Source organism: Triturus cristatus, chromosome 6 (assembly GCF_964204655.1).
Source record: "Triturus cristatus chromosome 6, aTriCri1.1, whole genome shotgun sequence".
Taxonomy (NCBI): domain Eukaryota; kingdom Metazoa; phylum Chordata; class Amphibia; order Caudata; family Salamandridae; genus Triturus; species Triturus cristatus.
This window is the reverse complement of record NC_140589.1, coordinates 1,141,209,848-1,141,222,769: the sequence shown is the minus strand read 5'-3', so window position 1 is coordinate 1,141,222,769 and position 12,922 is coordinate 1,141,209,848. Positions and strand designations below refer to the sequence as shown.

General features: G+C 42.5%; 1 protein-coding gene across 1 annotated transcript in view; it reads right to left on the bottom strand.

Moving 5' to 3' along the window:
• ACSS1 (acyl-CoA synthetase short chain family member 1) overlaps positions 1-12,922 on the bottom strand; it is a 1,009,364-nt gene that overhangs the window by 241,910 nt on the left and 754,532 nt on the right. The window contains exon 9 of the mRNA XM_085612062.1: positions 614-726. Within this exon, the coding sequence (XP_085468188.1) occupies positions 614-726 (113 nt within the window). The remainder of the gene's footprint in view (positions 1-613; positions 727-12,922) is intronic.

The window sequence follows — 12,922 nt, the reverse complement described above, 5'->3', positions numbered from 1 at the left end:
TCGTCTTGAGTTTTTTTAATGTGTTCTATTTTGACTGTAAACACATTGACAGAATCTTTTTGAGTTTTTTTAGTGTGTTCTCTTGGACTGAAAACACTTTCTGTGTATGACAATGATTTCAAGTGAACTATAGATGCATTAGAGAATAATGGACTGTAAAGACACCGTTTTTTAAAAGGTTTTTATTGTTTGCATGTGGTTAATCTTTGTATAATATATGATACATGAAAGATACACTTCATTGATTTTTATCATCATTGTTTTTTAGGTAAATAAATACAAATATTAGGTGAATACTAGCCCACAGCACCCCCACGGAGTAGGACGCGGACTCCTCTGCTTTGCTACCCTGCGAGAGTCAAGCACTACAATGGGGTGCTTGGTTCCCAGAAAGGGGAAATTGTGGGCCTATTACTTGTGCAGGCCTCCCATCCTGCACAACTAATAACCTAATGTCCTATAGTTTCCCTATAAGCCTGTGTTGTTAGTGGATTCTGGTTCACACGCTGTTGTGACACTGGATGGTTAACATCTTTAAAATCTCTTCATGTGACTGTCCCATGAACATTCACTCATTCAATGCAACACTTCTGTGTACTGCTGCTGGACTTACGTTTTCCGACATCAGTGCTGGCTGTATTCCAAAGAACGGCCTCATGGCTATAGCTGGAACAATCTCAGCTCCTGGCTCTGCAGGCCTGGGGGCGATGCAGATGCCGCCTGTTTCTGTAGAAAAGGAAAACAACGAGAAGAAAATATTTAAATAGCAAACTTTACATATTAACTACAGACTGCAGGAAGATGGGCTTTATGGTGCAAACCCATAACCTGGTAAGAAAAATGGAGTCCGTATACTTCCTTAATGAAAATACAACAATCACATTAGATTCAATAATCTTTTTTGCACGTGACGTTACAAACACCAAAAAAGATACACGGACACTGTACAAACAAGAAATCCGCCAAAAACCGTAAAAACAGTTTAAAACAACTTTTGAAAATATCATTGGGGTTCACAATAGCCGTATTCCAGGGAACGTATAGACAAGCATTTACAATGCAACGGTCTCGGCATTGTTAAAGTTAGAGCTATTAGCATTGCTCATGACAATGCCTTTTCTTTAAATGTTTTAAAAACAAAAACAAACAAAAATAATGTCATGAGCAATGCCAATAGCTCTAATTTTACCAATGCCGAGACCATTGCATTGTAAATTCACATTGGTATTACATACAGCGTGCGAAAGCTGAATATACAATAAAAGGCAATACTGCTCCTTCATAGTGTTTACAACAGCAGTAAACAGTCCAGAATTTTGTAATGCGATACTATTTGCGTACAAGACTAAATACATCAAAAATATCTATGTATAACTTCAGACGCTGCTCTTAAGTATCTAAAAGGTTCAAGCGCTTTGCCACACCCGCCCATTAACCTACTATAAACGCATTCATCCAACGTTCCATATAGCGCCAAAGAAGGCTGGTCACCAGGGGTAGTCGTTCGAAAGGCCAGGACTTAAGCGAATCTATTGAAATAGGCATCAAACTTCTGTTTCTTGTAACAGAATCAGAACTGTGCCTGTATTTGGGGCCCGCTTAAAAAATAAAAAAGGTTGGTTTCATTTGGCCGTATTGTGAACCCCCACCGTGCAGCTTTCATAGTTACGCCCCTTCAACCCACTTAAGGTGCCTCGTGCCCCTGTGCACTAATCTCACACCGAGACTTGAGGCGAGGTGTCACAGCTCTCAACTATCGCCCAGTTACCAATCCTTGGACAGGGGCTCAAAAAAAGAGAAAGCGCCCTGAGGCTGTATAATGGAAATAATTCATTTTTACCGTGCATGGACGCTTAACCTCAATAGGAAACTTCGTTTTTTAAATAAACACAAGAGCCCCAGGCCAGGGGGTCGCGTACGAAAACTGTTCCAAGTGGGGCGCCGCATTTTTTATTTTTAACCACGCTTTCACGCACAGCACACCTACTTTTGGGGATATTATTATAACCGCTCATCGGCAACACAGACAGCCACGTTGTGTTTTTTTTTTTTTATCTTTGGAAAGTAAAGAGGTTGAAACAGGATATAGGTGTTTATTGGTAACATGAGATCTTTCCTCCACCCCCCCCCCCGAAGTTCCAGGGGGAAGAGTCTCTACGTAGCCCCCCACCACCACAACATTAGTTCAGGCATATTTGCCACGCCAGGGTCACAAAAGGGAGGGAGGGCAGGGGCGAGACACATGATTGAAAGCAGAGGCCGGCTTGAGTACCCTCCCTGCCGGCTCTTTCCCGGCTCCGCCGAGGCAGGGAAGAGGCCGAATTCCTGATTTTAATTGAAAGCAGGCCAGGGAGGGAGGGCCCTGCGTGGCTCTGACCCCCCTGTCAACCCCCTCCAGTTCCAGGCAGCAGCAAGAGCTTTTCAGGGAGGATGGAAAATTATACATTGTCTTTCCATGGGAAGGAGAAGAGAGAGCTCTTTCAGAATGCTGAAAGGCGGAGTTTAGGAAATACGTAGTTGAGGTCTACACTAAGGAGGGGGCGACTCCGCTAATCGCTCAATACAAACTGCCGTCTCAGGGAAGATCTCCTCCCCCCCCCCCAAAGGAAATAATAAAGGGGGGTCGACCTCACTTTCAGATAAACAACGGCGGTTATGTCCCACCGAATGACTGGGAGCATCGTGCGATCCGCACAAGAAGTCAGGGAGCCGGCTCTGCTGGCAGCGGTGAGGAGCGCTGGGCCAGGGCACGGGCCGGGCGCCTCTGATTAACTGCTTAACTCTCTGCACCTGGGGAAATCATGAGTGGCACGGGGTCGGCCGGAGGCAGCACGTGCTGCTGTGTGTGGGTACAGATAAACGGAGCGAAGGCAACAGAGCTCAGGCAGGGTCGGACTACGACAGAAAATAGGCCCCGGAACATATGTACGAAAAGGGACAATGCACAAATGGTGGGATCCGGCCACAGGTGGGGCCTGTACCTAGAGTGACCAGATTCTCAAAACAAACAAGGCAGAGCAAAAGGCAAGCACACCACTGCCTTTCTCCGAGGCAGAGCAGAAATGCCTCGGAGAAACGCAGTGGCGTTTTCGGATTCGGGGGCGTGTTTTGCTTTTATCTCCTCTTGCCATTGGCTGGAGGAGATAATTAGACTTTCTGAAAAAAACACGCCCCCGATCCGAAAAGGACGGGGCCTAATCGGAATGACGGACCTCTTCTCCAATGGCTGGCCAGCATTCAAGAGGCCAGCCAATGGAGAACAGGGGAGAAGAGGGGCGGGTTCAAGCCCCTCTTCTCCAAGTCATTAAATCTCGGATCGAGACTGCGCAAGCGCAGCCTTCGAGCCGAGACCTAAAAAAGGCTTTGGCCATAGGTTATTAGCCGTGTGCTGGGCGGTAGGAAGATTTCACAGTATGGATGCCTATAATGCACATATCTGCAAATTGCAAACTGTGCAATGGCGTTGTGCCTATTCAAAATATTGTATTTATGTAAGCAAGAAGAATAGTGTACTGAGCTTGCAGATGATAAACATGTCTGTTTTTTTTATCTCTGCATGCCTACAGATGGTCTGTATATACTTGCACGCATGTGTGCATTTTACAAAAATGTACTGATTCGTAAACGCCTTCATGTTGCCTTGTTACGCTTCCCTCCTTTCTTATTTTCAAAATGTATGTAATTTAGTCGTGTTATTCATCGTGGCACATGCATCTGAGGAAAGCTGACGTACGCACATCAAGTTCAGAGTTTGCAGTTTTCTTTTGTTAAGTTCGTTTATCTTTCTAGCTTTCTCTCTGGTTACTTAGAAATACACAACAGTGCGATTTCAGGTGCCTCCTTGTCCATATGCAAATTAAAGAAGGGACCTTTTCTAGTTTGCATGGTGCAAAGATTTCTATTGTTAGCACTTTTCAGTAACTTTGGGTTCGTTTCTACATGTCAACAGAGATTCACAAAGTGACTTGACACTCACAATTGAATGTGCACTTTTTTTGCTAAATCAACTGCAGTGCAAATATTGCTACTTTTTCACCGTGGCTCTGTTACCTAATTTTGTAATCTTAGTACATTGTGATATCAGACTTGTTATGTGAAACGTCGTTTTCAGTGACTTTGAGAATGCAAAGTCTTTTGTATTAGTCGGTGCTAACCTAAAATGGCACCCGGCTTCCTCAAAGTGTATTCAGAAACCAACAAAAGCTGCCCGTTTGGCAGTCTACTAAATAAATGGGTTTAACCCCTAACAACTACACATCAGTCATTGTTTCATCTTCTGATTGGACATTTGTTATCATTTAGTGTCCAACAGCAACACGTGTTTTGTCCCTCTGAACTTTCTTAAGGCTGTATACTGACATTGTAAATGTTTAAAACATTGTTCCTTTGCTATATACTTATATTATGACTAGATTATGATGGCATAATCTTGCTTAGTGTATGCATCTCAATATCATTGCCAGTGCTACAGGCGGTCATCATATTATTCTGAGCCAAAACGTATGTCTCATTCCTCTACAATTAGTTCAACAAGTGTAGTGAAACCAGTACCACCGAAAACATCAATCCCAAACATGATGTCTCAAGCGTTGTGCGGAATTTTAGATATGTTAATGTAAGGACAGCATGAGAGTTGTGGGTGAAAATAGAAAATACAGAAAATGACATGTATTAGATCAACAATTATCTAACTAAATTAAAGCTAAAGAGCAAGTACAAAAAAACAAAAGGAAAGTCTAGTGATAGCTATCAGAAAAAAAACGTATGATTCCCTGTGGGCGGAGGCTGGGGCGACAGTGTTGGAGTCGCACACCTCCCTGGTATGGCAAAACAGCCAGCATATCTATTAGTTCGAGTGAAGGCTAATGTTCCTTAATTGGGTGTATATTTGAGGTGTTCCAGCATCTGAGAAACCATCAAGTAAGACTAGAAAGAAGACCGTTAAAGAAACTCAAACAAGAACAGTGAGCACTGCCTGCACACTGTGGACGGTGGTGCCCACTACCATCCATCTTGTTAGAATCTCCAGGATAAATATCTGGAGGCGTTGACAACAACAGTGTTGAATTTAACTTGTGATCCCTGACTGATAACACAATTCATACTGACAGACACCACATGTGCTTATAACTGCTGGGAGCTAATTCCTTATCATCTTTCGTTCATATTTATGGTTATTGCATGTTCATTTATAAGTTACTTCTCCAGCATTTGAAGCTGTAGCTAAAGAAACATGATGTCCAGCTGAACCACACTGAATAAAGAATATCTATCTTGGAGGCTACACGCGCCATAAAGTGCTCCAGTTGCAGAGCAGGACAAACTGGAAGACCTGGAGAGATATCCTAAAATTAACAATGTTCACACTCCTGGAGTGTAAGCGATCCAGAAAACCCAGGACATGGTTATAGTTGTGCTGCAACTCTTGTCAGACACCTTAAGAGACACCTACTTCTCCAGTCACTTTTTAGTGAGGTAGGTGCAGAGAACCCTTTTAGCCTGCTCCTCTCCTGGCTGACTTTCTAGAACCATTAAAGCATGTTTCTTGAGCTAACGAGAAAGCCGTACAGCCCTCTGATTGACAAGTGATAAAGGTAAGTGAAGTATGAAGGGTCTAAGAAAATGATCTTAACGAACTTTGCCTCGGTGGTACAGTTAGCAAGCAAATAATTCTAGGACATCAAGAAAAACCAACACAAATAGCCTTGGCATTCCTCCAGTGCAGCCAAAAGAGTCAAAAGTTTTAATTGTCCATATTTGGTTATCTTCTCATGAGTTTAAAAAAAGGCAAGCAAGCCGGACAATGAGGAGAGCGAAATGGTGCTAAAAACTCCCCTGATGAACTCTGAAAAAATACTACCATGGCTCATCGACAAGAAGTAATGACTGGGCTATATTCAGCAATGGCTGCTGGAACTTAAGAGTGTCAATTATTTTCATGAATGTGGTAGAGTTTTGATAGTGAGAAAGTATTCAGAATGTCCTTATATTTCATACATTTGAAATGGATTAGAGTTGTGGCATGAGGAGGCGATATTTTGGGAGAGAAGTTGCAGGATGAGTGGTAGGAGATACTAAAAATGCTACAGCTCTGGTCAAGATACACTTATACATATATACTAGTATAGATTAATTTCCATGTCATAGTCACAACTCTTTCTACGCTCTTGTGTATTTAGAGTGCTGGGTTAATTTTATGATAACAGATGCACTAACAGTTGGGATATTTTCATTTGTGATATTTTCAGGGAACACCAATCAAACACTCCATAGTCTCTTGGATGGAGATTACTCTATTAATGGTGTCCTTATGAGTTTCATTTTATGCAACTTTAGGAGTTTTATTGACCAGAAATGTTCTAGTGTATTTGGAGCGATACTATATTAACTTGGCCTTCGTCAATGAGAACAAGCTTTACATCAATCATGCTGACTTTACTAGCAAATGAGGCTGCCACAGAAAATATTAATTCTTTGGCACTCTCCTCAGGGTGAGCATCACCTTAATTCCTCATTCCTCATACTTCAAGCTTTTTAAACCTATAACTGACAATGAGGTCTGATATATGATCATACATGATCATACCTTGGAGTATAGCTGGTAATCTAATAACTAGGTAGTTTAGATTCTCGTGCAGTAAGTGAAACCTGGAAATTCTGTCTGTTTTTTCCCCTTGCGAAATGGAATTGGGCTGATCCAATACTCCTAGGGTGGAAAAAACACAACAGGCACAGTTTCTCATTGAAGAACTGTGAGGCGGCTGGGCAATATATTTAATGCTAACTGCATTAAGATTAATACATTGCCCAGAACCCTAACGGTGCACTTTAAAGTAGGTGAAATCTGTAAACAGTGCCTGCCCACAGGGTCCTCCTCTCAGGTGTGCTCCACAGGCAGACTCCCCTGCTAAGAAATTGTCTTTGAAGAGGGCTGTCAGGGGCAGACAACGATAATTAACGTATGGCCCGATTTATATATTGGTGGTATAGCTACTCCACTACAACAGTGACAGAGTATCTATATCCCCAAGATTCAATGCAAAAAGGTTCAGCACTATACAATATGATATAAACGTGTCATATCAAAGTTCAAAAACAGTTAGCACACAAGGAGACGTAGTTTGCAGTGACATTGGCTATGGCTATGAACATTTGTTCATGGAATATTAAAGAAAAATCCTCTCAAGAAAAAAAAAGAGAAACTACTTCAAGAAACATCTCGGATTTGGATTTCTCCTTGTGTGCTAACTGTTCTTGAACTTTGATACGACACGTTTATATCATATTGTATAGTGATGAACCTTTTTGCATTGAATACTGTTGTAGGACTGGTTCCTATTTTGGGGAGCATGGAGGGGAGTGCTCCTTGGTTTCGTGCACTATTTGACAGCTTGACACATTATTCCTTTGTTGAGTGTGGCCTCAAATAGCCTCTACCCTCACTTTTTTGGTTCTCTCTCTATATCACCAAGATAATGAAGATAATGATCAGTCTGCCAAATTTAGATGAGAGCAGACCATAGGTTTAAGGTTTTATCACGGCAGAGACTACTCTGTCTCTGCTGTGTATAACCCCTCCGACGGCTCTGCAAGTAAGGGCCGTCAGAGGCAGACCTCTAATTCCACCCACCTAATTTATATGGGTGGGATAAGAGGCCAGTTTTCACTGCCCTTCACAGTCACGAAAACCCTGGCGGTAAGTTGCCGTGAAAACTGCTAAATGCTCCACTCGCCATGGGAGAGGATGTCCATGATGAGAGGAGCATTGTCTTTTTAAGTTTCAACAAGTAAATCCCGCTTCAGAAAATAGTGTAGTGCAGAGCTCCATCAGGTTGACGAAGCCCTGCAGCAAATTGTAAGCAGCATTGACAGGAATCGCCTTGATGGCGGTTCCTGCCAATGCTTTAGAAATGAGAGCCAGCTTGACGCTTCACTATGCTAATGGAATGCCTCCTACCTTTCAGATAGGATATTAGTGTCTGCAGAATTAATGCACCCTGGTGATGGGGGCTCATAAGTTACCAAGCATGATGCCAGACCATACAACAGTTAAACTACTGCTGAAGTTACAATCTGCAATCGACAGAACAATTTGAATTTCGTAAATGCAGCATTGTTGAACAGTGTATTCCAAGATGAAGAACATTCAGCTATACTTTGGAAAGAGAAGCAACTCAATACAGAATGTTTCTCGATCTGACTATCATTTAACGCATACTTGTAGGGCATCAGCATGGTCAACAAGCATGATGTTCTGAGGCGATTCGAGATAGAATGACTTTGCTATACAATCTAAATTAAAAAGACTTATGGTTAAGCATGAAGAGACGGGGGATAAAACTTTATTCATGGAAATGAAATCTGGAACAGAGGAGTCCTATGGCACTGCCTAGCTGGAAACGGCATGTCCAGATTGCTCAGGATTGGTTAGAAAACACAGCAAGGGGAAAACGCCATGCCACCTCTTGCCTAGTTGTTTGGAGAATGATATTCAAAAGTCAGGCATCTCTAATATCAGCAATATTGACGGCACAGTATTAATGAAGAACAGGAAAATCAATCATGTAATACTCTCTACTGGGGCCGTCATAGACATGAATTGAACTATAATGGGGTTAACTGTTTTGAATTTAGGTGAAAACGTGAATTCTTTGAATGCACCTTTAAATTAAGTGAATCAAGGATAGCAATCATGAATGCTTCTATTGGCAAGTCACCCTGACCTGATGGGTTTTCATGCAAATTCTCTATTGTGATAAAGTGGATTATTAGTTGGGGTGGATGATAGTCCACCACAAGTAATAATGGTGCCACTCTTGTGAGGTCCAGTAAAGGTTTAAGTAGTTTATTCCAGACTTCATTCCCTGGTAGCTATAGCACAGCAAAAAACTTTAACTTAAGAAAATGTGTAAAGCGTTTAGAAGTACAAAAACTGTTAAAATGTTGAAAACACAACACAATCAAAATCCCACGCCAGTTTCTAAAAATAGAAAATAATTAAATGAACAAACTGTCACCAAAACGACAAAAATCCAACACAGAATACCAGAGATGTGAATTTTTAAAGTTTAAATTTGTAAACAGCACCAAAAAGTGTTTTGGGCAACATCTGTCATTTGGTTGCACTTGACTGGGACCTGGAATGGAAGTTAAAAGTTTTCCGTGGGGCATGGTAGCATGCTGTGGCTGAGAGGGGCTTCACGAGGCAGGATAGCTGTAGGACAAAGTCAATTTAAAGCCGTTAACTTTTGGTAGGAAAGCTACAAGCTGGAAACTTCTCAAATTCATACCCAAGGAAGGTACCTCACAGGCAGGATAATTTTAGTGCCTTCACCCAGGACCTCTAGTGGGGCAAGACTGAAAGGTATAGCTGAATAAGGCTCATTAAGCCCTAATAACGTCTCCACTACGTCTCTCTGAATTTGCTGCATGGGGGATACCTGAATCTCTAGCCCACGGGCAACGCACCTTAGTTAGAATGACTTGGCAGATTTGTCCCAGTCCTCCAGAGGTCTTTGAGGCCCAAGATTTTAAGACCTGCTAGGTTGAGTACACTTTGACACAGCTAAGAGTGCTAGGAACAGCACTTGGAGGGAAAAACTCACCCTAGCAGCAGCCACCAGGAGGGTGCAGGGCAGGTCCAGTGGAAAGTGGTCAGCTGGACTCTTCAGATAAGTTGCTTCTAGCAGCGTATTATGTTGTGTCCCTTAACAGGTGGCCATCCAACTGACCTTTGGAGTCCATTTATTTGTCTCAGGTACAAGTGGGAATAGGTCCAGCCTTTCAGGCCTCCTCACAGGTCTCAACCACAGGTGCAGTCCTTCTTCTGTCTTTCAGGTCCAGTAGTGTTTTAAAGAGGGTGCTCAGAGATGCCACATTTATATCTGGCATTAGCGTGTGGGTGGGGGCGGCACTTGGCGCCTCCCTAACCAATAGGAGAAAAGTTGCCAGGGGTAACCCTACTCACTTTTGCAGCAGAACTTGTGTTTCCTCTTGAAAACAACCTCACAGTGTCTCCTTCACCTAAAACCTAGATGGCAAAATATTTCTTCCCTTGTGCAGAGTTCCTGTGCACACTCCAGAGGTGCTCCCACGGAAAGGAGCAACACCTCCCCTGCAGTTTTAAAACCCCAACAGGGTCCCTCTGGGACCCCACGACCACATCTAGGGGGGTCAGGGCATTTCTACTCTGCACCTTTTCTATACTTTAAGGTTTTTTGTGGGGACTCAGCTGAAGCTGAGTCCCAATATGGCTACCAACACTTCCTGGTTGAAGTGTTGGCAGCCAATCAGATTACAGCATGGGTACTGTCGGCTATACAGAGGATTCGTGCTCCTTGATATAAAAATTTATATTTCGGTTAATACCTATAAAACTACTGAAGGGACTTATACCAAACTACTAAAAGGCACTACTCTGGACCAATATCTAGCTATCTGACAAATTTAGTGTAATACCGTCCAGCAATTTAGGCTGTAGTCGTGTCGAAAGTCTCTATGGGAATCAACATGGGGAAAACGAGTTTTAGGGCCCCCCTTTTTCTCAGCCTCTACCTGATGAATCTCCCTGAAAATTTTAAGACAGCAGCTGAAGTGACTGGTGCTCTTCTGTCTAGATGTAAAACCTCACACACCAAGCCAATTTCTCCAGTTTTAGAAATCTATGGGACTAAGGTCCTGAGCTCATGCCTTTATGGGGCTGAGCTCTGGGGCTTCGGTAACCTGAACAGTCTGAAGGTACTAGAAAATGCGTTTTTACGCAAGATCACAAACCTCCCTTCTAGCACGCCACTGCGACCTTTACTGTTGGACCTTGGCAAAAAGCCACTTGAACATCTGGCGAAGCTTCGTCCAATACTGTATTGGCGTCGGCTCTGGTGTACAGACGAACTTGCCCATTACAGGAGTGGCTTTGTGGACATAATAGAATCAGATAGGTTCCATAAAATAACATGGTTACATGGGATTGAATCTCTTTTGGGTAGTATAGGCCTGATTGAACTTTGGAAAGATCCTGCAAATGTTGTTTTCCCATCCAAAGAAAAGCTGAAAATAATGTATTGGGAATGGGTCTATAAGTCGGAAATCTCCAACGGCCTTTCCACCCATCTATCATCCCGTTTCCTTGATTTAAAAGCCTATCCTCTCTCAGAGAAGTACTGGGATATCATTGAAAAAACCCTAGATCGTAAATTATATTTCCAGTTACGAGTGGGCACTTTATCTGTTGCAGAATTCACTTCCAGATGGGGGGCCAAGGAACCAAGAACAACAGGTGTTATAGATGTGTAGAAGAATGTGAGAATGTAGGACATGTATTATTTTTCTGTCCAATGTATGTAGCACCCCGGGAAATATGGATAAAACCAATCTGTAGATTTCTGGGCATCAGAAGATATGCTATAGCCCTTCGCATTCTGTGCACAGATCCCGCACCACCGATCTGTATGGCTGTGGCCAAATTCTTAGGGTGGACCTGGGGCATAAGGTCAAAAGCTCTGAGGCACGCTGTAATTTTCTCCCCCTAAAATAATATTGTATCCAGCCAAAATCTATCTGATGTAGTTATCATATGTAGGTAGCTAAAGTAATGTGACCATCAAATTATACCATGCTAATACTTGTGTGATATAAGTCCATATGGGCTGCCCCCACTAATTATGTTTTCTCTTTTTTCTTCTTTGTTTTAAAAATACCTAGCTTGACGGTTGTTCAAAGATTTAATTGTAATTTTAACTTTTTAGGTAATTTATTAATTGTTTTATGTAATGTTTGTAAATGTGCTTTTATGACTTCATTGCCGAATAAAGCTTGATTGAATTGAATTGACTGGCAAATTAGCTTTGAACATTTCGTGAAGATTCATCAAACTGCCCCAAAATTATTAGCAAAACAGACAATGCTTTTTCTATAGAAACTAGGTCCTAACTATACGGGGGTGGTTGGGTGGGGGGCTTAGGGGGGAGGCAAGGAAAAAATAATAACATTACCATCTTCGCCACTACCTCGTCTCTCCTTCGTCCTCGCTCTCTGCCACCAGAAGCACCTAGGCTCCCGGACTCTCTCAGCCAATCACTACGCTGAAGGAGCAGTGTCGTGATTGGTCTGAGCGGCCTGGTTAACCGTGCAGGCAGTACCTGTGAGGCTGGGCATATTGTCCAATGAGCTGTGCAACACAGCCCAGTGGAGAACATGCGAAGTGCGAATGACTGTTTGGCCGGCCCTACTCCTGCTCCCTCGGACTGCGGCAAGGTCAGCCCCACCCTGACCGACCTGGCTGGAGTCCCGCAAAGAAAAATAAAATGATAAGAACTTATTGTTATTATCATTTTATTTTTCTTTAGCACTGCTCAATGAGCAGTGTGAGGCGAAGCTCCTCCGCCTTTAACGGTGAACCCGCTACTGACGAAACATATATATATATATTTACTGAAAAAAACATAAGTTTCAGGGACGTTATAGTTAGTTGGACATTTCACTCGTACCAAACCAGAGAAATTCCGCCGTTATAGTTAGTTCAGCTAACTATTACTCACGCCCCGCAATGCACTGCTGATGATGTCACATATTACATCATTCATGACATGGTCAGTGACATCACTGATGACATCTCAAATGACATCACTGATGGCATCACTGATGACATCATCCAGTGACTGTGTGTTTCTATAAAGTTTAAATATGTTTAATATATATGCCAAATTTTATTGAAGAATGATTGGGTGTATAAGTGTCTGGCTGGAGAATTTAGTAGGTGCATGTCTGACTGTATAAGTGAGGAATTAAACGTGTCTTACTGAATGCATGGGTTGGTGACTAAACTGTGTGAATGTCTGTATCAGTCTGTCAGTTGGTGTGTAAGCAGCTGCATGGGTTGGTGAGTAGCTACATGAGTGTCTATATGGTTTATTGATTGGCTGCC